At 41.1% G+C, this 27,640-nt stretch overlaps 1 protein-coding gene across 4 annotated transcripts in view; it reads right to left on the bottom strand.

Annotated features, from left to right (window-relative positions):
• NEDD4 (NEDD4 E3 ubiquitin protein ligase) overlaps positions 1-27,640 on the bottom strand; it is a gene marked incomplete at both ends in the record, with an annotated part of 113,615 nt that overhangs the window by 37,437 nt on the left and 48,538 nt on the right. For 2 of the 4 annotated variants that reach the window (XM_080707990.1, XM_080707987.1), the window contains 2 exons: positions 759-820; positions 3,267-3,317. The exons of 1 other annotated variant lie outside the window; for it this stretch is intronic. In XM_080707990.1, coding sequence (XP_080564116.1) covers positions 759-820; positions 3,267-3,317 — 113 coding nt within the window. The remainder of the gene's footprint in view (positions 1-758; positions 821-3,266; positions 3,318-27,640) is intronic. One more of the 4 variants, XM_080707988.1, reaches the window with a different exon arrangement.

Raw genomic sequence — 27,640 nt, 5'->3', positions numbered from 1 at the left:
AGACATTTGCATTCTCAATATTTGCAGAAATTATGTGACTTCTTTTACAGAGAGCAAATATAAACCCAGGCCCAGAGCACTGTCTCCTTTTTGTTTAGTACTCAGATAATAGAGAATAATTTTTTTATTTTTTATTTTTATTTTTGGTGGTACTGGGGGTGGAACCCAGAGGCTTTCTACCTCCAGGCTATACTCCCAGACCTATTTTTTATGTTTTATTTGGAAACAGGGTCTCACTAAGTTGCTGAGAGCCTCACAAGGTAGCCAAGGCTGGTTTGAACCTGTGCAATCCTCCTGTCTCAGCCTCCCAAGCTCAGGGTTTACAAGCGTGCGCCACCACGCCCGACAAAGATGATAGAGAATAATTTAAAGACGTTATCTGAAATGTAAAATGCTACCCAAGTTCCAATAGCACTTTTTTTTTTCCAAATGCATTTTCTGGCTTAAAAAATAAACAAATCGCCAGGTGTGGCGATGCACACTTGTAATCCCAGTACTCGGGAGGCTGAGACAGGAGGATTGTATATTCAAAGCCAGCCCCAGCTACTTAGTGAGGCTCTCAGCAGCTTAGTGAGACCCTCTTTCCAAATTAGAAAATACGTCTGGGAGTATAGCCGAGAGGTAGAAAAGCCCCTGGGTCCCAAACCCAGTACCACGAAAAAAAAAAAAAGAAACCTGGATTACCAAAGAGGCTACTCTAAGTTTTAATAAAGAGAGGGGAAAATGGCTTATTACACTATGATTTTGTGTTTACTGACCTTCTTGGGTGAAGAACAAAGTCCTTAAATGTATATGGCCTCTCCATCCTTGGATTTTCGGTCTAGAAGAAAATGATGAATTTTCAAGATATATCTATAATACCAAGATGTTAATACATTTTTTCAAGAATATCCAAGGTAGCGTTGAAGAATGAGAAAGAAAAGTAATTTTCGTTTTTAAAATGTTTCATTTAAATGTTTCATTTTTAAAATGTTTAGAATTTGTAGTTTGGCACAATGGGAATGGTAGCTGGTATCAGGCTCAGACACCAGCTGGACAGGGTTAAGTGCGCAGCCACAAGGAAGGAAGGAGAGGAGCCGGGAGCGGGGCCGGCATGAGGGTGATGGCGCCCAAGAGGGATAAGAAATGCATGGCCTCAGCAGGCCGGTAGCTAGAGCAGTGCTCCAGGGAGAACGACAAAGCAGGAGCCGCTGGGTAAACGCATCCTCGAAGCTTATGATGCAGATTCTAGAACCAGCAACTATTCAAGTGACTGAGAGTACAAAAGTCCCTCCTTCCCTCCCTCCCTCCCTCCCTCCCTCCCTCCTTCCTCCCTCCCTCCCTCCCTCCCTCCCTCCTTCCTTCCTTCCTTCCTTCCTTCCTTTCTTTCCTTCTTCTCTCTCTCTCTCTCTCTCTCTCTCTCTCTCTTCCTTTCTTTCAGGTTGGCAGCCCTTTGTTTTTATGATTCTGATTCTTTACTTCTATGCTGCTTAGCATTGCTAATTGTGCTGTGTGACTTGAGACCCTTCCCCTCAGCTCTCAGGACCACGTTTTACTTGGTTGTCTGTCTTTTCTCTCTCCTCGAAGGCACCCAGGATCAACTAAGATTCAATCTTGCCTCTCTAGTCTCGTCTCTTATTGGAGAGCCAGTTAACCTGGCTGCTGGCTGCTAACTCTACTGTTACCTGGACAGTGATAACTTTCAGTCCTCAAGTCCCTTTCCTTCTACAATTTATTTTTATATTTGTATCAGCTGTCTACTTTAAACTTTAATTATTTCTGTTTTCTATTAAAATTCAGTATGTCCAAAATACATTTACTATGTTTCAAAACAAAATGGTTTTTCTGCCACGCTTTTCTACTTAAGATACCACCCTTATCCTCCAAGTCAACTTGTGCTATATTTTATTTATTTATTTATTTATTTATTTATTTATTTATTTATTTGTGGTACTGGGGGTGGAACCCAGAGGCTTCCTACCTCTGGGCTATACTCCCAGACCTATTTTATATTTTATTTGGAAACAGGGTCTCACTAAGTTGCTGAGAGCCTCACTAAGTAGCTGAGGCTGGCTTCGAACCTGTGAGATCCTCCTGTCTCAGCCTCCTAAGCACTGGGATTACAAGCATGTGCCACCATGCCCGGCTTTATTCTTTATTTTGAAACAAGGTCTCACTAAGTAACAGAGGGCCTCACTAAGCAGCTAAGGCTGCCCGAACCTGCGATCCTCCTGTCTTAGCCTCCCAAGCACTGGGTTACAAGTGTGTGCTACCACGCCCGGAAACTTGTGTTACCTTGACATTCTCCATGTCAGACACTTGTCCAACAGTGTTGTATTCTGAAAGTGTCCTACCTGTCTGTTTCCTCCATTTCTATACTGATCCAGGTTTTCTTTTTTTTTTCTTCTTTTTTTTTCTTTTTGGTGGTACTGGGGTTCCTGGAAGCCCTTCTACCTCCGGGCTACACCCCCAGACCTATTTTTACATTTTTATTTGGAAACAGGGTCTCCTAAGCCAGCACGGCTGGCTTCGAACCTGCGCGATCCTCCTGTCTCCGCCTCCCAAGCGCGGGGATTACAAGCGTGCGCCACCACGCCCGGCAGGACCCAGGTTTTCAGTGTTTCGTGTTTATATTGTTGTAAACTATCTTAGTTTCCTTCTATAAGCCTAGGACTTCCCTCACTCTAGTTATTCAGCAGAATATTTTCAAACGGCTTCTCTTTAAATGATGTTTATATGATGTCAACACCCTTCAGTGGCTCTCTATTTCTTAATAGGATTCATGTAAGAAAATACTCAAGAGATATGTGAAATGAAAAATTAAGCCAGGCATATTGGCGCACACCTGTAATCCCAGCAATTAGGAGGCTGACACAGGAGGATCGCAGTTTGAGGACAGCCTCAGCTACTGCTTAGTGAGGCCCTTTGCAACTCAGTGAGACCCTGTTTCAAAATAAAGAATCAAAAATAGGGCTGGGGGTGTAGCTCAGAGGTAGAATGCCCCTGGGTTCCATCCCAGTACCAAAAGAAAAAAGAAAAAAAAAGAAAAATTAAGATTAATGTTTTGAAAAATATGCTCAAGAAATAAAGCAGTGGACAATTTGTAAATAAAAATTTACATTAACTGTATCATGTGTAAAAGTACTTAAGTTAAAAATACACACACACACATACACACACAGACACAGACACACACACACACACACACAGACACACAGACACACACACACACACACACACACACACACACACACACATACACACACATCATGGATGCTTATACCAACCGGTAGTGGATAAAGAGGAACGTCCACTTGGCCTAGGAAATCATCTCTTGTCTATAAAGAAAAGAAGAAAAAAGTGGGTTAGTGATATGCTAAATTCCTTTAGCCAGTTTCAATAGCTTACTGCCATTATGCATGGAAATACACCTTTTTCCTGTTTAGTTATACGTATCATTAATGGAAAACAGAAAATTAAAAGGAATGTAGTACAACTGCCGGTAAAGACAGAGGAGCCCATATTAAATTTATCTCTCTGTATATAGGCAATATATGCTCAGACGAAATGTAAAAATGCTTTGAAAGCACAATGCAATACCCAGAAACAAGCAGAACCTGGGGGGCATCGAACCTCGACAGGAGGAACTACACTAAGAGGATTCACAAGTACACGATTCGCCACCCGGTAGAACTCCACAATCCGTACGGCGTGAAGTGCTTGGAATATAAGCAGAAATTTGTAATTTCCTGGCTGGAGGAACCAGAAGACCAAGTCTGGGGTTAGCAGCCTAATTGGAAGGTGAGGGAGGATAATCTCCGAAAAGAAGAAACCATAAGAGCCTCCAAATCTATATATAAACTCTACCCAAATCCCTCGTTTATCCCCAAACTACACCAGTGAAAGGCAACAGCTGCAGGCCGAGAGGACAAGCAGATCCCAGCCCACGCTGGAAAGGAGGAGACAGCATCTGGAGCTCAGCGAGGTTAGTCTGCTACAGCAAAAGTCAGCGCTCTTCAGGGAAGAAAACGGAATTCACTGTCTCCATTATATCCTGCAGACACTGTCTAGCATACAATCAGAAGTTACTAGACATGCAAAGAATACGAGAACGTGACCTAGTATCAAGGGAAAAATTAACCAATAGGAAGCAAGCCCAAGATGATCCAGATCCTGGAATGAGCAGATGAGGAAGTAAGAGCAGCTGTTATAAGGATGGTTAGGATTTTAAAGAAAGATAAGGTCGTAGTAAATGAACAGGTGAGGACTCTCAGCACTGAAATGAGAACTATAAAAATGAATCAAGTCTATATTTTCATAATGAAAAATATATGAAAATAAAATTAGTGGACAAGCTTAAAATATGGTTGAAGATGACTGGAGAATAGTTCTATGAACTTAAAAGACACATCCATAGAATTTATCCAAAATGAAAACTAAACTAAAGGGTACTTGTGGAAAAGTTTCAAGCAGTCTAAGATATGTGTCACTAGAATCCAGAGAAAGTGTGTGTGTGTGTGTGTGTGTGTGTGTGTGAGAGAGAGAGAGAGAGAGAGAGAGAGAGAGAGAGAGAGAGAGAGAGAGAGAGAGAAGAGGAGAGAATTGGGGAAAATAAAAAGCAGGCAAAATTGTTCTACATCTGAAAAAATAATTGTAGATACTCAATAAACTTGAACTGAAGTAGGATAAATAGAAAGAAAACACAACCACACTATTAAATGCTGAAAGATAAAGGGAAAAATCTGGAAAGCAGCCAGAAAAAAACAACACATCAGCCTGGCATGGTGGCGCACGCTTGTAATCCCAGCATTTGGGAGGCTGAGACAGGAGGATTGCGGTTCGTGGACAGCCTCAGCTACTTAGTGAGGCCCTGTGCAACTCAGTGAGACTCTGTTTCAAAATTAAAGAATAAAAAATAGGGCTGGGGTGTAGCTTGGAGGTAGAATGCCCCTGGGTTCCATCCCCGGTACCGCAAACAAACAAACAAACAAACAAACAAACAAAAAACCCACATTAGACTCAGGGGGCCTATGATATAAATGATAGCTGACTCCCCATCAAGACAAGGGAAGCCAGAAGGCGACAGAATCACGACTCATAAGAGCAGAAAGAAAAAGAAAAGTACCTAGAATTCTATTTCTAGCAAGGGAAAAAATGGTCAAAACTGATAGAAATATGAAGAGATTTGGGGTAAATAAAGTTATGATAATTTTGCCATCCACAGGTGACCTCTACGGGATGTGAGAGAGGAAGCTCTGATGCTGTGGATAAATGGACCAGATGGAAATCAGATCTATAGGGAGGAATGAATGGTAGATACGTTGATAAATTAAAAACAGACACACAAACAAAATTCTTCTCACTCTCTTAAAGGACAAAATATTATTTACAGAAAAATATCACTATATTATGGGTTTAAATATACACAGATGTAATACAAATGGAATTACAGTATAAAGTATAGGTGAAGTAAATTAATCTAGATTTTTATAAGAATTTTATGCTTTATATTAAGTGGTAGGATTTAGGTTAGTCAATCATTAATTGATGGCAAAGCTAAAAAGCCAAAAGAATTGTAGTGGAATATTATAAAATAGCTCATTTTGAAATAATTTTAGATTTACAAAAAGTTACAAAAAAGTTCTAAAAGTGCTAATATAATTTCTACCAAGCTTCCCCAAATATTAGTATCTTACACAACTATGGTCTGATGATCAAAATCAGGAATACTGTTCACTAGTTTACGAACCTTACTCAAATGTCACCAACTATCTCACTAATTTTTTGTCTAGGATCCAATTCAGAGCCACACATTGCATTTAGATGTCCTCTCTTTTTTTGGTGGCACTGGGGATGGAACCCAGGGGCATTCTACCTCCAAGCTACACCCCCAGCCCTATTTTTTATTCTTTATTTTGAAACCGGGTCTCACTGACTTGCATAGGGCCTCACTAAGTAGCTGAGGCTGGCCGTGAACCCAGATCCTCCTGTCTCAGCCTCCCGAGTGCTGGGATGACAAGCGTGCCCACCACGCCCGGCCCCTGCCAGACTTTTCTATCACCATGGATGAGTGTTTCAACTTCTCGCCATCCTCGACGATACGGTCATTTTGCTATTATCCCTCCTTGTGGATGCCAAGCGTCTGCGCTCCCCAGCAGCCTCCACAAACAACAAACAAAAACACAACTTCCCTATGGTTTCAGTCTCCATTGAAGAGGCAACGCCTGGTCACTGCGAGACAGAAAGAAAACGCATCCCATCCCACCTTCCTAAGAAGAGCCTGTTTTGATTGTTTCACATTTCTTGTTCATTGGTTACTTGTGTGACAAATCTATAAAAATGAAGAAGTGAGAATTTCCTTGTCTCAGCTACCTCTAGAATATAAAAAGAACATTTTACTCATTTCTTGCCAACGTGTTATCTTCCTTCATAAAATAAATGATTCCTGAAACGAGTTTCTAAGTGCCTACATAAAATAAAATGATCCCCAAGAACTGGATTTGCAATACTAGAAGGCTGAACGCATTTTCCAAACTAAAAATCAATATGCAGGGTCTGAGAAGATGGGGAATGTGAAACTGGGAATTATCCTGGAAAGTTTGGGACATACGATTGCTACAAATATGCAATCAGAGGCTCTTTTTCCATTGACAAAAGTTAAGTTAAAGTCGTCCCTGTGAAGGCCAGTCATCTGTAATATTCATTAATGTTTTTCTAGCCAACCATTTGTTCCAAATTCTGAAAATCGAGCATTTCTTTGCAAGAGATCTTTCCTATATTTGAACAGCAGGCAGCTAACCTAAGAAAGCAAATGTGTACTGAGTACAAGTTAAGTTATTTAAGAATGTTTGGAAATGTGAGAGTTTAGAATGCCAGGTGATTTAAAACACAACTATCTTAGCGGGAATGTTAATATCAGTAAATAATATTTAAAAAATATTTTAGTGACATAGATTATAATTTTCTAATTTTATTAGGATATCAAAGTTCAAAATTCAAAATTTATTTTTTATAAAAACAGCAATTAGATCTATAAATATTCTAACTTTAGAAAGGCAAATTTGTTCATTTTGATAAGGATGAATAGTAGCTGAATGTTCTGCTTTAAGAAAATTCAAAGTAATAAAAAAAATTTTAAAAAGTTATATTGTCATAGCTTCAAGAAATATTATCTTTAAAAATGTTTCCATTATCTCTACATCATAAATAATATTCCAGAGTAAATCTACTATATAATTATAATGGATGGAAGAATCATTTCTTTACAAGCAGAGCTCAAAAATATATCCAAAGATTTCTGCTTTAATATCAATCAAACTTTTGTTTCAATCATGCTTTTTTTTTTTTTTGTACTGGGGATGGAACCCAGGGGCATTCTACCTCCGAGCTACACCCCCAGCCCTAGTTTTTATTCTTTATTTTGAAACAGGGTCTCACTGAGTTGCAGAGGGCCTCACAGAGTAGCTGAGGCTGTCCACAAACCATGACCCCCTGTCTCAGCCTCCCAAGTGCTGGGATCACAAGCGTGCGCCACCACACCAGGCTTGCATTAATATTAACTTTCCTCCCTCCTCAAAAAGGAGAGAAGTTCATTTCATTATTTAAATTTAGATTCATAAACATATGAAATAACAAGAGAAGCACATGTATAAAGTTATAATTTTACCAGGAAACAGATAACTGATAAAAGAGATAAGGCACTTCCTTTCAGAAAGAAATATTCATTCTTGATTGAAAATAGTCACAGAGATTCATACTTCTGAGCTCCAATAAATTACGGCATTGATATTTTTTCTAGGAGTGTTTGTCAAGCTACAGGGAAAAGAAAAGGTAAAAAAAAATTTATTTTTGGTACTGGGGGTAAAATTCAGGGGCATTTTACCTCTGAGCTACACCCCCAGCCCTATTTTTTATTTTTATTTTGAAACACTGAGTTGCAAAGGGCCTAAGTAGCTGAGGCTGGCTGAGAACTGAGATCCTCCTGTCTCAGCCTCCCGAATACTGGGATTACAAGTGTGTGCCACCATGTCTGGCAAGAAAAGGTAAATTTTTGAGGAGATAGAAGATAATATTCTCTGGAGAGTCATCTCTTTGTTTTTATTTTTTACGGGTCTGGGGAGGGAACCCAGGGGCATTCGACCTCTGAGCTACACCCCCTGCTGTATTTTTTATTCTGTATTTTGAAACAGGGTCTCACTGAGTTGCGGAGGGCCTCACTAAGTAGCTGAGGCTGTCCATGAACCGCGATCCTCCTGTCTCAGCCTCCCGGATGCTGGAATTACAAGCATGAGCCACCACACCTGGCGGGAGTCATCTCTTTAAATGAGAAACTAAGCCGGGCGTGGTGGCGCACGCTTGTAATCCCCGCGCTTGGGAGGCAGAGACAAGAGGATCGCGCAGGTTCGAAGCCAGCTGCGCACGCTGGCTTAGGAGACCCTTTTTCCAAATAAAAATGTAAAAATAGGTCTGGGAGTGTAGCCCAGAGGTAGAAGGGCTTCCAGGAACCCCAGTACCACCAAAAAAAAAAAAAGAGAAACTAAATTAGCAGATGGACATCACTTATAAGACAGAGTGACAGTTTTAACAAACAATAGCAGAGCTGTGTGACATCTCAGATATTTAATTTTAAAAAAAGAAAGCGTGAGAAGACGAGCTTCCAGTGGACCACTGAAGGCACGGCAGCCTGGGGCCTTTTTTCTGTTCCCAGACTAACCTAAAATCCAAGATCCAGGGGGATGTAATCCACCCGAGCAGTTTTCAAACCTTACTGTGTGTCTGAATCACCTAGAAGGCTTTTAAAAGACAGAAGAGGCCAGGAGTGGTGGCGCTTGTTTGTAATCCCAGTACTTGGGAGGCTGAGACAGGAGGATCGCAGGTTCACAGTTAGCCTCAGCAACCTACTGAGTCCCTCAGCAACTCGGTGAGACTTTCAAAATTAAAAAAGAGGGTTGGGAGTTAGCTTGGAGGTAGACTGCCCCTGAGTTTAATCCCTGGTACTGAAAAAAAAAAGTTTATGTCATGCAGAACTGTGAACTTTGGTTTGCTAGTGTGCATTTTAATATTATAAGATTGTACAGCATTTGACATTATACAAACCTACTGTCAGTGGGACAGGCTTTATATGACATATCTTATAGATTAGTGAGGAATATATTTCAAAAATACTGGTCCATCTAGGCTGGGCGTGATGGTGCACGCTTGTAATTCCCACACTTGGGAAGCAGAGACAGGAGGATGGCGCAGGTTCGAAGCCAGCCTCACTGGCTTAAGGACCCCGCTTCCAAATAAAAATATAAAAATAGGTCCAGAAGTGTAGGCCGGAGGTAGAAGGGTTCCATCCCCAGTACCACCAAAAACAAAAAACAAAAAACAAACAACAACAACAAAAAAAAAAACTGGTCCATCTAAACAAAGAAGGAGATACTATAGATGAGCCAGTAAGGTGGCCTAACTGTGGGGATGGGAGGGGGAGGAGGGAAATTCCATAATGTCCATGATGTAATTTAACCAACACCAAAGCCAATCACTGAGCAAACATGAGAAGGAGGTGGGGAGGGAAACGGGCGGGAATTGGCCAGGGCTGCTGGGTGCTGTGTGTATGTGTGACTCCACCACCTTGAACCCCAGTAAGATGGACGACTACAGTGCACCAATTTAAAGAAAGTTTAAAAAGTACTGGTCCAGAGAAACACCTGTAAGTTCCTTAGTGTGGGGTCCCATGTCCTTTATACTTGTTTTTCCAATCTACCCTGCATCCTTATTTATTAACATAAGCCTCACTGGTCACTGAAAAAAAAAAAACAAAAAAAACCCCACTGTATTTAGTTCTCCCAAATCACTCTGTTTCTGCTTCCTGGAATTTTTTTTTTCTCTCATCTTTGCCTGTGTAAATCAGACCTCTATATGAAGTCTAGGTCAATGCCATTTTAATGAACATTTTCTTGCCAAGCCTAAATTGCCAATATTCTCCTCCATAGTTTTACTTTACTTTGTCTGGTTTTTTTTTTTTTTTTTTGTGGTACTAGGGGTGGAACCCAGAGGCTTTCTACCTCTAGGCTATACTACCAGACCTTTTTTATATTTTATTTGGAAAGAGGGTCTCGCTAAGTTGCTGAGAGCCTCACTAAGTAGCTGAGGCTGGCTTCGAACCGTGCCGTCCTCCTGTCTCAGCCTCCCAATCGTGGGGATTACAAGCGTGTGCCACCACGCCCAGCCTACTTTGTCTGTTTTAATATCCGCGTTATAGTTCTTTTCTACTCCAACTGGACTATAAACTCTTTGAGGTCCACGAATGCTGGCACTGGCTGCAGCGGCCAGGCTCCCCCAAGCTCGCTGAGCCTCTCATCCATGAAACCTAAAGACTGACCAGCAGTGCTGTGTCCGCAGTGAAAGCGTGTGTGAGCATTGTGAAGAAAAAGTACAAAATCTTTGCAGGCGCAGAGTAGAGGGGTTAAGGAAAACAGTTTGTTCTTTGTATTCGTGTGTGTGTGTGTGTGTGTGTGTGTGTGTGTGTGTGTGTGTAATATCTAGATGTAAATTCTAAACTAGTAAGTGGTTTAAAAATTGAAATAGTACAACTTAATGAAAAATCATGACATCTTTGTCTCCATTAATTCCTCTTAAAAAAAAAAAAAGCTAGCGATTTAGACCTGACCCAGTCACCTCTGATGGGAGGGATAGATCAGGAAGAAATAGTAGTTGCAGCATTAAAGCCAAGTCAGCAGTTGTGTCAGGAGACTGTCCCATACCCAAAGAGTAAGATATCAGGGTTTCCTCATCCTTCTAGGCCTCTCAAAGCCCACCCGCCCATTTCAAAAGGTCACGGAGTTGAGCGGGGTTGGGGCTCTCAGGAGGGATACGGCCGGTTCAGCTCTGGGAATCTGCCTGCCTTCTCCACCTGGCCTGAGTCTACCTGTCACTGCTGAGAAAACTGTAATGGCTACGACCCCTTACCTGCTTCCCACAGGTTTGGCTGTGCTTCTGCTCCTGGCCCATTTGCTGGCTTTCCTGCCCCGGGGACTGAACTGTATGTTGTGGTTTTTTTTTCAAGTTGTGGGAAATTGTCTTCCTTTAGCAAGGGTGGCCCTAGCTCCCCCCTACCCTTGTCTCAGCTTTCTGTATCTGTTCCTGACCTTTCCTGCCCCCTAGTGGCCATGAGCACTCTCCCATCCTTGATTTTCCAAAGCCACTCCACGGACTCTGAAAAAGTTGGTAAAATACGACTCTCTTGTATTCGAGTCCTATGAAATTACAATCCTGATCTCCTATTGATAAAATCTGCAATGACAAAAATATACCATGAAAGGTAAAATCCACAACTGAATTGGAGTTAGATTCAGAGAAAAGCACTCCATTTAATAGTTTAAATATCATTAAGGCTGAGACAGGAGGCCAGCTTCAGCTAATTAGGCCCTCGGCAACTTAAGGAGACCTTGTTTTAAAATGAAGAATAAAAAGTAGAGTTGGGTGGTATAGCTCATAGGTAGAATGCCCCTAGGTTCAATTCCCAGTACTGCAAAAAACAAACAAACAAACAAACCCCAAAACAAAACAAAACAAAACCCCTACAAACTACAATGTTTAAAAGGAAGGTAAAAGTTGGGCATGGTGGCGCACGCTTGTAATCCTCGCACTTGGGAGGCTGAGACAGGAGGATTTTGCAGGTTCAAAGCCAGCCTCAGCTGGTTTAAGAGATGCTGTTTTCCAAACAAAATATAAAATAGATCTGGGACTTCCGGGAAGATGGTGACCGAGAAAAGCGGGGCTTAAGAGCCCCGCTAACAACAAATCTCCATTACCACAAAATCAGCACCTTTCATAGCCAGAAAACACCATCACCAGTGAAACAAAAAATCACCAGGCTCCAGAGAGAAAGCGGACTGAGAACAGAGCCACAGAGGAGATACACCGGCCTCGCGCCCGAGGACACGGCAGACGTGGCAGCAGCGCCATACTGCCGGCGGTACCGGCGAATTCACGGGACGGCTACAGCAAGCCGAGGTGAGCCACTGCGGAACAGCCAGGTGGGATTTCTCCACGCAGAGAGCGTCTAAAGCTCCCAGTGGCTGAGCTCAGCACACGCTGCAGGGATTCAGAGTCGAAATCAAAACCAAGAAGAAAACGCCAGCCCCATAGCCGAGAGTGTAGCAGCGGCGCCATATTGCTACCGGCGGCAGCAGCAGAGAATTCAGCAAGGCCAGTACAGCTACATCTGCGTACTCAAGAACAGTGAGTCAAATTGTGGGCCACAGAGGAGAAATCCCAGTACTGTACTCACTGGGACTTGACCCAGTGGGGGAGTGGCGGTGGCAGAGATATCACACCATAGGAGAACGTGCAACCTGGCACCCCCCACAGTCTAAAGCAGCCTCTATCGACTCTCTGGGTCGGAGACTCTGTGATACAACCCAGTAAAGGAGTAGTGGGGTCTGAGATACTACTGACTCGAGATCCAGAACACCTTAAGTGAAGTCATAGTGACCCAAGGGAAGAACCCAGAGAAGGCACAAACTGCTGAAATCATGAGAAAGAGGAATAATACTGGAGCAATGAATGCCCACAACCCCACAACATCAGAACCTGATAAAACTGAAAATCAGAGATTTCTAGAAGATCAAATCAGGAAAATAACTGTAGAAATAATAGAGGTGCTTCGAAAAGAACTCAGAGAGAGCCAAAAAGAGATAAAGGATGCAATTAATGAAGTAAAGGCCTCAATTCAAAGCACAAACAACCGATTAGAACACATGGAGAACAGAATCTCGCTCTTAGAAGATGAGCAATCCAAAAATGAACGCATAGTTTCTAATCTAGAAAAAAATATCCGACAGCAGGAATCTGATATTGAAGAAATATGGGCCCATTTTAAGAGAGCTAACCTAAGAATAATTGGAATAGAGGAGGGAAAAGAAGGTGAAACCAAAGGGATCAACAATCTCTTCAAGGAAGTAATAGCAGAAAATTTTCCAGACATAGAGCAAGAGGTCGATACACAGGTCCAGGAAACTTATAGAACTCCCTTTAGACAGGATCGGAGAAGAGGATCCCCACGCCACATAATTGTCAAAATGACCAATGTGGAAGCCAAGCAGAGAATCTTAAAGGCAACAAAAGCAAAGGGCCAAGTGACATTCAGAGGCAAACCAATTAGAATCACTCCAGACTTCCCAAACCAAGTCATGAGAGCCAGAAGGGCTTGGAGTAACATATTCCAAACTCTGAAAGAAAACAACTTCCAGCCAAAAATTTCCTACCCAGCAAAACTTTCTATCAAATTAGATGGAGAAATAAGAAGCTTCCATGACAAACAGAAACTGAAGGAATTTATGTCTTCAAAACCAGCACTAGAGAAAATACTCAAAGAGATTAACTACAAAGAAGAAATAGGTAACACACACCAGAACTAGAGAAACAAGATTTTCCATCCAACAGACAACTAAGACTGATTATCTGTGGAGATTCATTATTTATGTTAGTCTTTTACCTATCTCTAAAGGGTATTGTTTGCCTTTATTGTTGTTAATTTTTAGGATTTCTAGTTGGAATATTAATATACCTTCAGATATAGCAATTGGAAATATTTTATCCCATTCTATTAGTAACTGTTAACTCTGTTTACATTGTCTTTGGATATACAATTTTTTTTTTTTTTTAGGGAGTCTGTATACTCCTCTGTTGCCTGTGCCATTGAAATCATAACCAAGAAATCACTGCCAATTTCAATGTTGTGAGGTTTAATGACCCAGATTTTCTCCTAAAAGTTTATAGTCTTAAGATTTATATTTAGGTCTTTTATCTATTTTGAGTTAATATTTGTATATGGGATTAGGTAAGGGTCCAATTTTATTCTTTTCCATGTAATTATTATGTTTCAACAATATTTAGTTAAAAGATTAATATTTCCACCACCAAATGTTCGTGGAAACCCTGTCAAAAATAACTTGATAATATAGGGAAGAATTTAGCTCTAGGCTTTTATTTAACTCCAATGGTTTATATATCTGCCTTTAGAATAGTACTACACTGTTTCAATTATTGTAGCTTTATATGGTTTGAAATCAGAAAATATATATCTTCTAGCTTTGTTCTTTTTCAAGATCATTTTGGGTACCTAGAGTCCATATTCCATTTTAGGATAGATTTTTTTCTGAAAAATAAATATACAAATATATGATAGTTTCACCTAAAAAATAGAAAAAAAATATTCTCTGGTAAGAAAGAAAGCAAAAAGAAATATTGAAATGTCATCTTTAAGTCACCAAAAGCTTGGTATCAGACAAATGAAACTGTTATGTGAGATTACCATTTTTAATTTTAGATAAATTGCCATAATACTAGATGTCAACTACTAAGCCAAGCATGGGAGGGAGGGATAGGGAGAGAATGGGGTGGGGATTGGGTGGGGGCTGACTGGGAAAAGTGTGCAAGTATGTCTACAAAAGTATGTATCCTACTATGATGTATGAATACAGTGCACCAATAAAAAAAAAAGTAAAAAAAAAATAAATAAATAAATAAATAAAATAGATCTGGGAGTGTAGCCCAGAGATAGAAGGCCCCTGGGATGCACCCCGAGTACCACCACCAAAAAAAAAAAAAAAAAAAGGAAAGTAAAAAACAATTACCACATTTTTCCATGTGGTTTTAAGGTCTAGTGATGCACTGCATATGATAGGAAGAAATTTACTTATTTTACTTATTTATTTTACTTATTAGGTACTGGGGATAGAACCTAGAGGTATTCTATATTCTTTTTTTGTGTGTGTGGTACTGGGGTTCCTGGAAGCCCTTCTACCTCCGGGCTACACTCCCAGACCTATTTTTTATATTTTTATTTGGAAAGAGGGTCTCTTAAGCCAGAACAGCTGGCTTCCAACCTGCGAGATCCTCCTGTCTCCGCCCCCCCAAGCGCGGGGATTACAAGTGTGCGCCACCATGCCCGGCGAGGTATTCTATATTCTACCTCTGAGCTGTGTCCTGCTACTACCACTCCCTCCCAAGACCTTTTTATTTTATTTATTTATTATTTTTATTTTTTATTTTATTATGTTTTTTGCAGGTCTGGGGATGGAACCCAGGGGCATTCTACCTCTGAGCTACACCCCCTGCCCTATTTTTTATTCTTTATTTTGAAACCGGGTCTCACTGAGTTGCAAAGGGCCTCACTAAGTAGCTGAGGCTGTCCTCGAACCGCGATCCTCCTGGTCTCAGCCTCCCGAATGCTGGGATGACAAGCGTGCGCCACCACGCCCAGCTTACGTTTTGTTTTTAAACAGGGTCGGGCTAGGCTGCTAAGAGTCTCGCTAAGTTGCTGAGGCTGGCCGTGAACCTGTGATCCTCCTGTCTCAGCTTCCCAAATTCTGGGACATCAGACTCAGCTTTTACCTTAAGAAAATAAGTAAGTTAGCTCACCATATCTAGAGAAAGGCTGAAGTAATCTTTGTAAGGATGTTACTGGGAAAGAAGTCACATTAGAAAAGGAGGGCTAATTGGGTGGTGTGTGTGTGTATGTATCCACCATCTTTTACCCCATTAAGTTGTATGACTACAATGCACCAATAAAAAATTCAAAAAGGAAAAGGAGGAGCAACTGCAGTCTAGCGGGACACAGCAGGCCCCCAGACTGACAGTGGGATGCGTTGCATGTTCCTGGAAATACAGCAGCAATGCTCAAAAGGAGTGGATTTGTTCAAGAGTACATGGTAGCCATCCCTGGGGAGCCCCAGGATACTGAAGAGCACTTCAGAGCTGCTTGGAACCTTGTTATTTTTTATTTTACTTGTACTTGTAAGTTGAGAAAACTTAGATTATATGTAGTGAGTAAGCAGAGTTTACTGTCTGCTTCAGAATTATGGTATCAGTATAATACAGTTCAAAAGTTCTACCACCTGACAGTTTCCAAAGTAAACCACAGATAAATAAGGTGTAAATAAAATTTCACCACAATGACAAAACAGAATTATATAAAAGTGATTATATGAGTCATATAAGACTGGGCTTTTATGAATATCTTATAACTATATAAAGTTAACTATATCTTATAACTATATCTTAAAACTATAAAACTATATTTTACATGTAAGATGTAAAAGCTGCATTACTTTGCTTATACCTTATCAATACAGCTGCCACTTAAGCATTTTAAGAGGCACCCTAACATGCTTTCTTTGGTTAAAATGTGAAAAAAAATACGTAACAGCTAGAGGATGATTTCTCCAAAAGATAAGGAAAAAATTAGTTATAATAGTTGCCTTTACAAAATCAGCTATTAATTTTAATGTCTTCAAATATAATTAAACATTTAAAATGAAAGCAATGGTGTTAGTGAAAACTGTGTTGTCTTACTATAGAAAGATCTGGAGGAACTTCCAGGAAGATGGTGACTGGGGTAAGCAGCCCAGCTCAGTCATGCTCACACTCTATCTCTATCACTGTGAAAACAGCATCTTGACAAGAGAAGAAAATCAGCAAAAATTGAAAGACGATAAAAACAGAGCCAGAAGACAGAACAGGGACCAGAAAGGCACCCTGCCCACCCTCCCTGGGGAATGGCTGCAGCCCCAGGGGCCACAGTGATGCTATCTTGCCTAACCACACTAGGACTGCAGGCACTGAGACCTCCGGAGACTCTCTAGCAAAAAGCCAATGACTTGATGCAATGTAAGCAGCTGCAGCTCATTAGAATGGTAAGCGCAGGCTCCTCACCTCATGCTCCACAGAGGTATTACTGCCTGGACTCCCAGCTAGAACCTGTGGCAGTGGAAGCCAAGCTGACCTCATCCTCCAGAGACCTAGAGCGGCACTCAACAACCACCTCCCTCCTCACTCAACCTTCATCACTGAATACAACACAACTTGCCCTTGTTTATAGCAGCTGACACCTACAAAGAGAGAGAAGGCTATTAAAAGTAACAAAGATACAAACTTAAGAAATCTGAAATCATGAGAAGGAGGAATAGCAAGGAAGCAATGAGCTCCCACAACCCCACAATAACAGAGTCCAACAACAGACAATTGCAGAGATCGCCAGAAAGACAAATCAGAACTTTAATAGTAGAAATGATCCAGATTTTCTGAAAAGAATTTAGAGAGAGCCTGAAAGAAATAAAGGAAAATATAAACAAAGCATGTGACACTCTCAACAGGAATCAGAAGCTCTGTAGAAAGCGAAGGATGCAATCATTTAAGTGAAGGCATCAATACAAACTATAAAAAGTGACTAGACCACATGGAAAACAGATTCTCACTCTTAGAAGATGACCACTCCAAAGATAAATGTATAGTATATAATTTAGAAAAAACAATTTGACAGCATAAATTGGACATTGAAGATATGGGGTGGGTGTATTCATTCAAGTCACCCCTCCATGCCAGTCTGGTATGGAGCTGTACCTATCCTCTGTATTTCTATCTTTCTAATAAACTTCTTTTAAAAAAAAGATATGGGGCAATTTTAAAAGAGCTAACCTAAGAATAATAGGCATAAAAGAGCGAAGAGAAGGTGAAACCAAAGGGATCAACAATCTTTTCAAAGAAGTAATACTAGAGAAATTTCAAACAGAGAAAAAAAGTCAATACACAGATACAGGAAACATACAGAACTTCCTTTAGACAAGATCAGCGAAAAGGCTCACCACGCCACATAACAGTCAAACTGACTAATGTAGAGACCAAGGAAAGAATCTTAAAGGCGACAAAAGTGATAGGCCAAGTGGCATTTAGAGGCAAACCAATTAGAATCACTCCAGACTTCCCAAACCAAGTCATGAAAGCCAGGAGGGCCCAGAGCAACATATTCCTTACTTTGAAAGAAAACAACTTGCAGCCAAAAATTTCCTACCCATCAAAAGTATCTCTTATATTTTACAGTGAAATAAAAAAATCTTCCATGACAAACAGAAGTTGAAAGAATTTATGTCTTCCAAACCAGCACTAGCAAAAACACTCAGAGAGATTAATTACAAAGAAGAAATCATTAAAATCCCAGAATCAGAGAGATAATAATTTTCATTAAACAAACAACTAAGTAAAGAAGAACAAATACTACCTGAAACAGAAGTTAAAACTCAAAATGTTAGGACTTAAAAATCATCTCTTAATAATCATGCTGAATATAAATAGCCTCAACTCCCCAATAAAAATACATAAGGTGGTAGCCAGGTGTGGTGGCACACACTTGTAATCCCAGCATTTGGAAGTCTGAGACAGAAGGATCATGGTTTGTAGACAGCCTCAGCTACTCAGTGAGGCCCTTTGCAACTCAGTGAGACCCTGTTTCAAGATAAAGAATAAAAAAATAGGGCTGGGGGTGTCACTTGGAGGTAGAATGCCCCTGGGTTCCATCCTCAGTACCGCAAAAAAAAAGTGCAAAATGAATTAAAAATCAGAATCCATCTATATGTTGCTTGCAAGAAGCACACCCTACATGAAAGGATACTCACAAACTAAAGGTGAAGGGCTGGAGCAAGGAACTCGAAGACAAGCAAGCAGAAGTAGCAACTATGATATAAAACAAATTGGACTTCACGTCCAAGTTTATCAGAAACAAAGCAGGTCATTTTTCACTGATAAAAGGAATAATACAGCAAGAGGAAATAATGAGAGTCAACATTTATGCCCTAAACATAGGTGCAGCCAGTTTCACAAAACAAATTCTTTGTGACATTAAGTCACACATAGATCCCAAGACAATAGTACTGGGAGATTTCAACACTCCTCTCACACCGATGGACTGCTCTTCTAGACAAAAGGTCAATAAAGATACCTCAGGGGAAAAAAAAAAAAACAGAGAAAAAAAAGATACCTCAGACCTAGAGAACACCATAAACCAGATGGACCTATTAGACACATATAGAATGTTCTACCCAACTACGGCACAGTTAACATTTTTCTCAGCTGCTCATGGAATCTTCCTTCAATCTCTTTGATTGCTTTTGGTCGGTTTAGATTTTCTGTATCTTCTTGAGTCAGGACGGTTGTATGTATCTAGAAATTTGTCTAGAAGAACATAGTGTTACAGGAGGTAGAATGACAGGATGTTGTATTTGACCAATAAAAGTAATCAAAAAAGCAAAGTAGTTCTAAATCTTGGGTCTCAAGTCAGAAGAAAAGAACCATTTGAGAAGGAAACTGGTTCTTTGGTAGCCTGTCAAATAATACCAACAGTGGCAGTAAAGAATGGACTTGACCCGGGCTATATGTTCTTCAGAGTAAAAGTCATTCTTCAGACTATAGTCAGCCCAAATGGAATTTTCCTTAAATGACTCCTTTTTTCCTCCCCTTTGATGCTTTTTTTTTTTTTTTTTTTTTTTTTTTACCAAAACAACTTTTCCTAAGCAGCTTTATCTTGTAAGGTTTTCCTACCCCAGGATAAAAGTCTTTTCAGAAAGCCGGGCATGGTGGCACACATCTGGAATCCTTGGGAGGATTACATCTGTAATTACTTGGGAGGCTGAGACGGGAAGATTTCAGGTTCAAGACCAGCCTCAGCAACTTAGCGAGACCTTGTTTCTAAATAAATAAGTAAAATCAGGCTGGGAGTGCAGCTCAGAGGTACAGTGTCCCTGGGTTCAATTTCTAGCAACACACACACACACACACACACACACACACACACACGCGTCTTTTCAGCTGTAGAATACAAAAATAGTTCTGAGTTTGGGTCCCAATATAACATTTACTAGTTTTGTGATCCTGAGTAAATTATTTTAACATTCTTAGCTTGTTCCTAAGTTTCCAATATAGAGATAATAACTATCTTAGAGAAGTTTTTAAATATAGCATATAAAATAGTTTATGTTAACCGCCTTAATCTTTTACAGATATGAGGTAAGATTTTAAAAAAGAACATACCCAGCTCTCCAAGTTGTAATGATGGCAAGCTTCCAACATTACGCTGCACTGGGAGGCCATCAAGGTGTCTTCTGCCTGTGCTACTCTCAAACACATTTTAAATGGGTTGCCTCTCTTCCTCTCAGTGACAGGGATGCATATTTATACTTAAGTGCATTGCCAAAAATGCAAAAGGTTGAGAAATATGTTGAGGGAATGACATTTTTATTATAGGGAATGTTTAATTGTCTTTGCAGGAGTATACTTCTGAATTATACAAAGGGTATGTCAAACAACGGGTATGAAAATGAGATTTCATTTACTGCACACTAATTATCACAGGGCTTAACAATTCAGAAAGTTGGGCACGTCGGGACATGCCTATAATCCTAGTACTTGGGGAGCTGAGACAGAAAGGTCACAGGTTTAAGGCTAGAGCACGGTAACTTGGCAAGACCCTGTTTTGAAATAACATTTAAAAAAAGACCGGGAGTGTAGCTCCGTGGTAGAATGCCCATGGGTACAATCCTCAGTACCTCCCTATACACACACAACAAAAATCCAGTAAGAAAATATCACTTTTAAGACATGGTTTTACTCTGAGTTAATTCAGTTCCAGAACACTAGAGAAAGAAATCAACTCCATTTCTAGTTTATCACTAATTATGGGTATAAAACACAATGGGGCAATTACTGAAAGTTTCTTTTCTGGAGAGACAAACTGACACTCAGAGAAAGACTTCAGGTACTGACGGCTGGCAGGGATCCTGCAGTGAAACCCAGCATCTGAAAAGCCCCGTAGTCACAGAACCTATAGGCAACTTCATAGCAACTCACTCTCAAATACAGACACCTGGAAGGAAGTGTCCAATAAAAGGGAGAAAGCAACAAAAATAACATCTAAAAGACCAGACCCAGAACAAAATTTAAAAATAAAACCTGACCTAAAGCATTCTCAGAAATATGAGACGCTATTTATATTTATTAAAAAAAAATCCAAGATGTTAGCCAGGTGTATTGGCACATGCTTGTAATCCCCACGCTTGGGAGGCTGAGACAGGAGGATCACACAGGTTCGAAGCCAGCCTCAGCTACTGAGTGAGGCTCTCAGCAACTTAGTGAGATCCTGTTTCCAAATAAAGCATAAAAAAGGTCTGGGAGTATAGCCCAGAGGTAGAAAGCCCCTGGTTCCACCCCCAGTACCACCAAAAAAAAAAAAAAAAAAAAAAAATGTTAGGAATAGGGAGGAAATCATCAGAAAATAAAAAAAGAACTTTAGAAATTAAAAATAATCAAGTTATTTTTAAAAAAGAAAAAACCTGGGAGGTAGAGGAAACAGAAAGTAGGAGAGAAAAAACAATTATAAGATTAAGCCAAGAAGTGCAAACTTTGGCCAATAGAAATTCCAAGAAGAAGGAACACAGAAAAACAAAATCTTGAAAGAAATAATATTTGGATTTTTAAAATAGGCATATGTCCTGAGACAAGAGGATCTCAGGTTTGCAGTCAGCCTCAGCTACTTAGTGAGGCCCTCTGTAACTTAGTGAGATCCTGTTTCAAAATAACAGAATAAAAAACAGGGCAGAGGGTATAGCTCAGAGGTAGAGTGCCCCTGGGTTCAATTTCCAATACTGGAAAAAAAAAAAGGCACATGCATTGTCATGCAATCACTGTTAATTAAAGTTATAGGACAATCACATATCTCTGCATTCAAGGTGTTCAACTGCCTGAAACAGGCAGATTGACATAGTATTCTATTCTCTTCCCTGGTTGTTTTCTGTGAATTATACTGTCTTCTCATCTCAATGATAAACTCTTCAAATCCAGGAGTAATTCTTTGCCACTTATAGCAGGTACATTCTATTTCTGATAAATACATCTTAAACTCATTTGCTTTGAAGATGACTTGAATTTCCACTAAGCTCTGTGATTCCTTCAGAGGGCTCAGCCTTGGTACAAAAGTAAAGGTCATTCTTAACTAAAACAGTTACTTGAAACTCCAGGAAGTACTCTGAGAATCCTCTCTTGCCTCGAGTTTAGAAGATAATCATTTTATTAAGCAGTGATAAACTTAAAGCCAGCCAAATGACTTTGATGAAACACCCTTAAAATTCTTCACTCATTTGATTTTTTTTCTTCACAGATCTGAGCCTCTACCCAGACACAGAGTTCTACAGTACCAGTTAGTGGAATATTGAGGCTATGAATCAGACTCCACTGTGGAAACGAATCCTTGAGTCACGAACATAATATTCCACTGGCATACACCCCAGGGACAAGGTATCTATTTAGGAGTCCCATTCTTCCATGCAAGGACGAAGCATCTAGTAGCTTCCACGCGTCAAGACAGTCCCCACTTCAATCTCCTCATTTAGTATCTGATTTTGTAGGGCCTTTGGTCACCTTCACCTTATCAGAGCCCCGAAGTCATCTCTATCCGGTTCCAAAGAGCCCCAGGCTTCACCCATTAATTTAATAAATAATTGCAGAGTATACATGCAGTCCTTAGCAGCAATAAATAAGTCGCCAATTTAGAGAATTATATTCTAGTGAATTACAGCCCAGAAAAGATTATTCATTTGTTTAATCTCTTCTTTGATCAGTTCTGGATAATTTCCATCCTCCTGCCTGCTTGCCTGCCTTATTTCTATGATCCCATCTTTAACCTTTTCTTGCAGTTTCTTTTTCCTCTCATTTTTCATCTGAAATGTTTAATATCTAATGAAGCTTTTCTGAAACTGGGCTAATCTTTCCAAAAAAGCATAAAACCTAGACCACTCATAAGATTTCTTAAGGTGCTCCAGACGAAGAACAGTTTCTAAAACTCTCAGATATTGGTTTATGCCAGGTGTGGTGACGCATACCTGTAATCCCAGTACCTGGGAGGCTGACACAGGAGGATTGCAGGTTCGAAGCCGGCCTCAGCAACTTTAGCAAGGCCCTTAGCAACTTAGTGAGACCCTGTTTCAAAATAAAGAATAGCCGGGCATGGTGGTGCACGCTTGTAATCCCCATGCTTGGGAAGTGGAGACAGGAGGATTGTGCAGGTCTGAAGCCAGCCACACTGGCTTAAGAGACCCTGTTTCCAAATAAAAATATAAAATAGGCCTGGGAGTGTAGCCCGGAGGTAAAGGGCTTCCAGGAACCCCAGCACCACCAAAAAGATAAATAAATAAAGAATAAAGAATAAAACATAGGGTTGGGTGTGTAGCTCGAAGGTAGAATGTTTGGGGTTCCATCCTCAGTACCAATAAATAAATTAATTAATTAAAATAGGGCTGGGGTATAGCTCAGAGGCAGAATGCCCCTGGATTCAATCCCTAGTACCACAAAAAATGTTTATTTACACTTGGGAAGTAATATATGGTTTTAAGTAGTATTAAAGGTATCTGTTTACATTAAAATATATATTATATTAATCTTTCTCCTTCAAGCTATCCAAGGACAGCTTTTAACTAAGCAGTGATTGTATATAATGTTTCCATTCATTACAGTTGGCAATGTAAGATTTAAACATCCTTAATAATATCCTAATCAGTACTGCTAAAGAGAAGTGTGTTAAAAAGATTGGAAACTGAAGATATTGCTTGAATAAGTCAGAAGAGTGAAGGAAAAATGTAACATCTCAGTTGTGTATTTTTCAAATCTCACGTTGAGAAGGAAACAGCCATGCAGGCAACCATTTTTAGGGTGACAGGGATAAGGGCTGGGGTGAGGCTCAGGGGCAGGGCAAGCACTCTAGCACCCGGAAGGCCGGGGTTCAACCCCCAGCTCTGCAAATAACAAACAAAACCCCCGATATAATGCACCAATAAAAATTTTTAAGAAAAGAATATTCTACAACAACAAAATCCAAACCAACAACAACAAAGATTCCCAAACACCTCAGAACAGAAATTGGGATTACAACTGTAATGGGTTTAGGAGATTTAAGTAGAACCATACATTTTATAGATGTACTCTTAAAAGAAACTAAAATGCAGCATGTGGTGGCACATTCCTGTAATCCCAGTACTTGGGAGACTGAAACTGGAGGATCCAGGTTCATAGCTACTTAGTTAGTGATGCCCTCTGCAACTTAGTGGAACCCTGTTTCCAAATAAAGAATAAAAAATAGGGCTGAGGGTGTAGCTCAGAGGTAGAATGCTCTGGGTTCACTCTCCAGTTCCACACACACAATTTTTTTTTTTTTTTTTGGTGGTGGTACTGAGGTTCCTGGAAACCTTTCTACCTCCGGGCTAAACTCCCAGACCTATTTTATACTTTTTATTTGGAAACAGGCTCTATTCAGCCAGCGCGGCTGGCTTTGAACCTGCGCGATCCTCCTGTCTCCGCCTCCCAAGAGTGGGGATTACAAGGGTGTGCCACCACACCCGGCCACAAAAAAAAATTTTTTTAAAAAGGAAAGAAAAAGCCGGGCGTGGTGGCGCACGCTTGTAATTCCTGCGCTTGGGAGGCAGAGGCAGGAGGATCGAGGCCAGCCGCGCTGGTTTAAGAGACCCTGTTTCAAAAATACAGAAAGTAGGTCTGGGAGTGTAGCCCAGAGGTAGAAGGGCTTCCAGGAACCCCAGTACCACCAAAAAAAAAAAAAAAAAAAAAAGGAAAGAAAAAGAAACTAAAATGTAATCCTTGAAAATATAAATGTTAGAATTCTAAAAGAGTTACACTAAAGTTCTTTTATAAGAAAATTATGCAACTTTGCTCTTAAATTTTTCTTGGTCCAAATAATCTCTTTTATGTAACACATTTCTATCAAATTCTAGTCTAAATGGATTTAAAACTCTGAAAATCTGCAAGTTGTTCTGGCCCTGGCCACAGGTATACCTATGGTCCTCCTTTGTTTAAAGGTGGGAGAATGCTCCATTAACCAAGAATTGGGGGAAGCCTCTTATATTTCAAAATAAAATTTACATTCATAAATAGTCAGTCACTAAGCCAAACATGAGAAGGAGGGAGGGGGAGGAATGGGGTGAGAATTGGGGAGGGGCTAATTGGGTGATGTGCACGTATGCCTCCACCATCTGGTACTCCATCAAGATGTATGACTACAGTGCACCAATAAAAAGTTTAAAAAGAGAAAAAGAAATATTGTCACTATATTACACAATACATTATCTGATGGAGAAAAATGACTTCACAATTTTAAAAATAAAATTCGAATTCTGAGATCAGTAAAAAATAAAAAAATAAAAATTTCTGCATGTACACCTGGTATCTGGTGTGTGTGTGTGTGTGTGTGTGTGTGTGTGTGTGTGTGTGTTGCTGGAAACCTAACCTCGGGCCTGTCCTCATAAGGCAAACACTCCAGGTAATTAATGTGCACATAAAAATTTGAAAATCACTGGTCCCGATGACATGTAATAAGCCATTCTCGAATTGCAATCCCTAATAAAGCATTAGAAGGCAGCCTGTGAACAAAACTTTGAGAGAGAACAAGAAATAAACCTGGATTAGCTGAGCTGTATCATGAAACGTTACTCTCTCAGCTTTTGTAGAAACCAAAGCTAAAAATGTGTCCAGAATGTTCTTGCACTTAACGAGCATCGGAACTTAAAGATACTGCACACTGTATTGTCAGTGTCGTTGATGAAATTTCTTTTTGCCTAGAAATGTGTTTTTCTATTAAGGTAAACTGAGATGTTTCACAGTGTCATGGCTGTGTAGTGGTTCTAAGTCACAAGAAGATGTGATCTTTTCTTCCTCCCACTGACATCAAGGGTTTCCCACTGCAGGTGTCTTTGTGGCGAGTGTCTCAGGGGTTGAGCTACGAGGCAGAGACACGTCAGCACTGCCTGCCCACTCACTCAGGCCTGCGGCTCTCCTGAGGCCTCAGGAGTTTGATTAAATGTTAATGAATTAAAGCTTTTCACCAGCCGTTCCCCCACTGAGAGCCTCCCCAAAACTTCTCACTCAACTGGGACAGATCTGCTCACCACTTGTTTGAAAATTTCTCTTTATCTCCAAGTATCTGTTTTCAGCTACAGTATTCCAAATCCACTCAAGGGCAAAAATACTGAACCAGACACTTGAGCAACACCTGAGATATTTTCTGGATATGCCGACAAGACAACTGGTTCCCTCTCTGAGTGCCCCCCGACCTTTAACCTTCCTGACCTCGGCTCACGCCTGGCCACGCTGCAGCCCAGACACGCCCTTCTGTCTAGCCAGCTCCCAGGCCTGGATTCTCCTGCTCCATCCCCTTCTCCATCATAAAGTAATGGGCGAGTAGATCTAGACGGTCGAGGCTTTACAACAGCCAGCGAGAGAGCTGTCTATTGCCCTAATAGTTTCTAGGAATTGGCCTTAAAACCCTGGCCTGCTCACTACATGGAGGTTCTCTCTCTCTCTCTCTCTCTCTCTCTCTCTCTCTCTCTCTCTCTCTCTCCCTCCCTCCCTCCCTCCCTCCCTAATTTTTGTGGTCATGGGAATGTAACCCAGGGGTGTTCTACCTCCGAGCTCCACCCCAGCCTTATTTTTTATTCTTTATTTTGAAACAAGGCCTCCTAAGTTGCAGAGGGCCTCACCAAGTAGCTGAGGCTGGCTGCACCGTGATCCTCCTGTCTCAGCCTCCCAAGTGGCTCCTTTTTTTCATCTTCCTGTTTTAGTGGGAGGCAGGGGACTGGGAAGTCGGAGCAAGGCTGCTCCAGGTGACTTGGGACTATTCACAGGCAGTCTTGAGTTTTCACTTTTAATTCTCTGTTTCCCTCATTTGATATTGCTGGACGCCCATTCCAGCGTTGACTCCTCTACTCACTTACGCCATCATTCCAAAGTGCAGGAGCAGGGAGGCTCCTGGGAAAGACTGCTGTCTTGGTGGAGAGCGGGACCGTCTTCCATCTATCTGAGTGGTCTTTACTGTACCCCTTGCCCGCGCCGTCTCACACTCACATGAGAGCGCCCCACACACGACGCTTGCTGTCCCTGCCCCCTTGCCTCTCCTGACTTCTCCAGCCTGGCTTGCCACCTGCTGGCTTCCTAGGCTCCTCTTGCTAAAATCGCCAAGGCCTCCTACCTGCTGCATCTAGTGGGTGCTCAATGCTCCAGGGCACTGACAGTCCTCCTCCTCCGCCATCTGCCCTCTCCGGGCCTGTCCACCACGCTCCTTTCCTTCTCATCTCTCCTCTCACCAGTGCACTGGGCTGGCGGCCCCCAGAGCTTGGGTCTTTTCCTCCCTTCTCGTCTCACTTCCAGGCTTTCCTGGCCGAGTTAGTCCTCACCAGAGGCTTTGGCTGCACCGGCAGCTCCCAACCCGACTCGCAGCTCTGCATCCCCAGCGGCCACGTGCATGGCAGCTGACCACGGCGGCCCCTCAGCCCACACCACAACGATGAGCAGTTTCCACTCCACCCTCTCCCCGGCAGATAATGAGCAAAAACTTTTATGACTAAAAGAAACAATATAAAAATGCTTCTAATAAAAGCATACAAGGGCCAGGCGTGGTGGCGCACGCTTGTAATCCCTGCGCTTGGGAGGCTGAGACAGGAGGATCGCACAGGTTGGAAGCCAGCCTCAGCGACTGAGTGAGGCTCTCAGCAACTTAGTGAGACCCTGTTTCCAAATAAAATATAAAATGGGTCTGGGAGTATAGCCCACAGGTAGAAAGCCTCTGGGTTCCACCCCCAGTACCACCAAAAAAATAAAAAAATAAAAAAATAAAAGCATACAAGGGGCAACGGGAGGCATGCAAGCGTGGGCACAATTTTAAGGTATATTAAATAATAAAATAATGAAATGTCTGAACATTGTGACGACCAAACACAGGAGACTCAGAAAATGAACGGACAGGGAAAAATAAAATAATAATAGAGTGAGCTAGCTACTATACAAATTC

Source organism: Muscardinus avellanarius, assembly GCF_963383645.1.
Source record: "Muscardinus avellanarius genome assembly, chromosome: 12".
In the NCBI taxonomy this organism is placed as follows: Eukaryota; Metazoa; Chordata; class Mammalia; order Rodentia; family Gliridae; genus Muscardinus; species Muscardinus avellanarius.
Note: the sequence above shows the minus strand (reverse complement) of the source record. Positions and strands in the feature narration are given on the sequence as shown.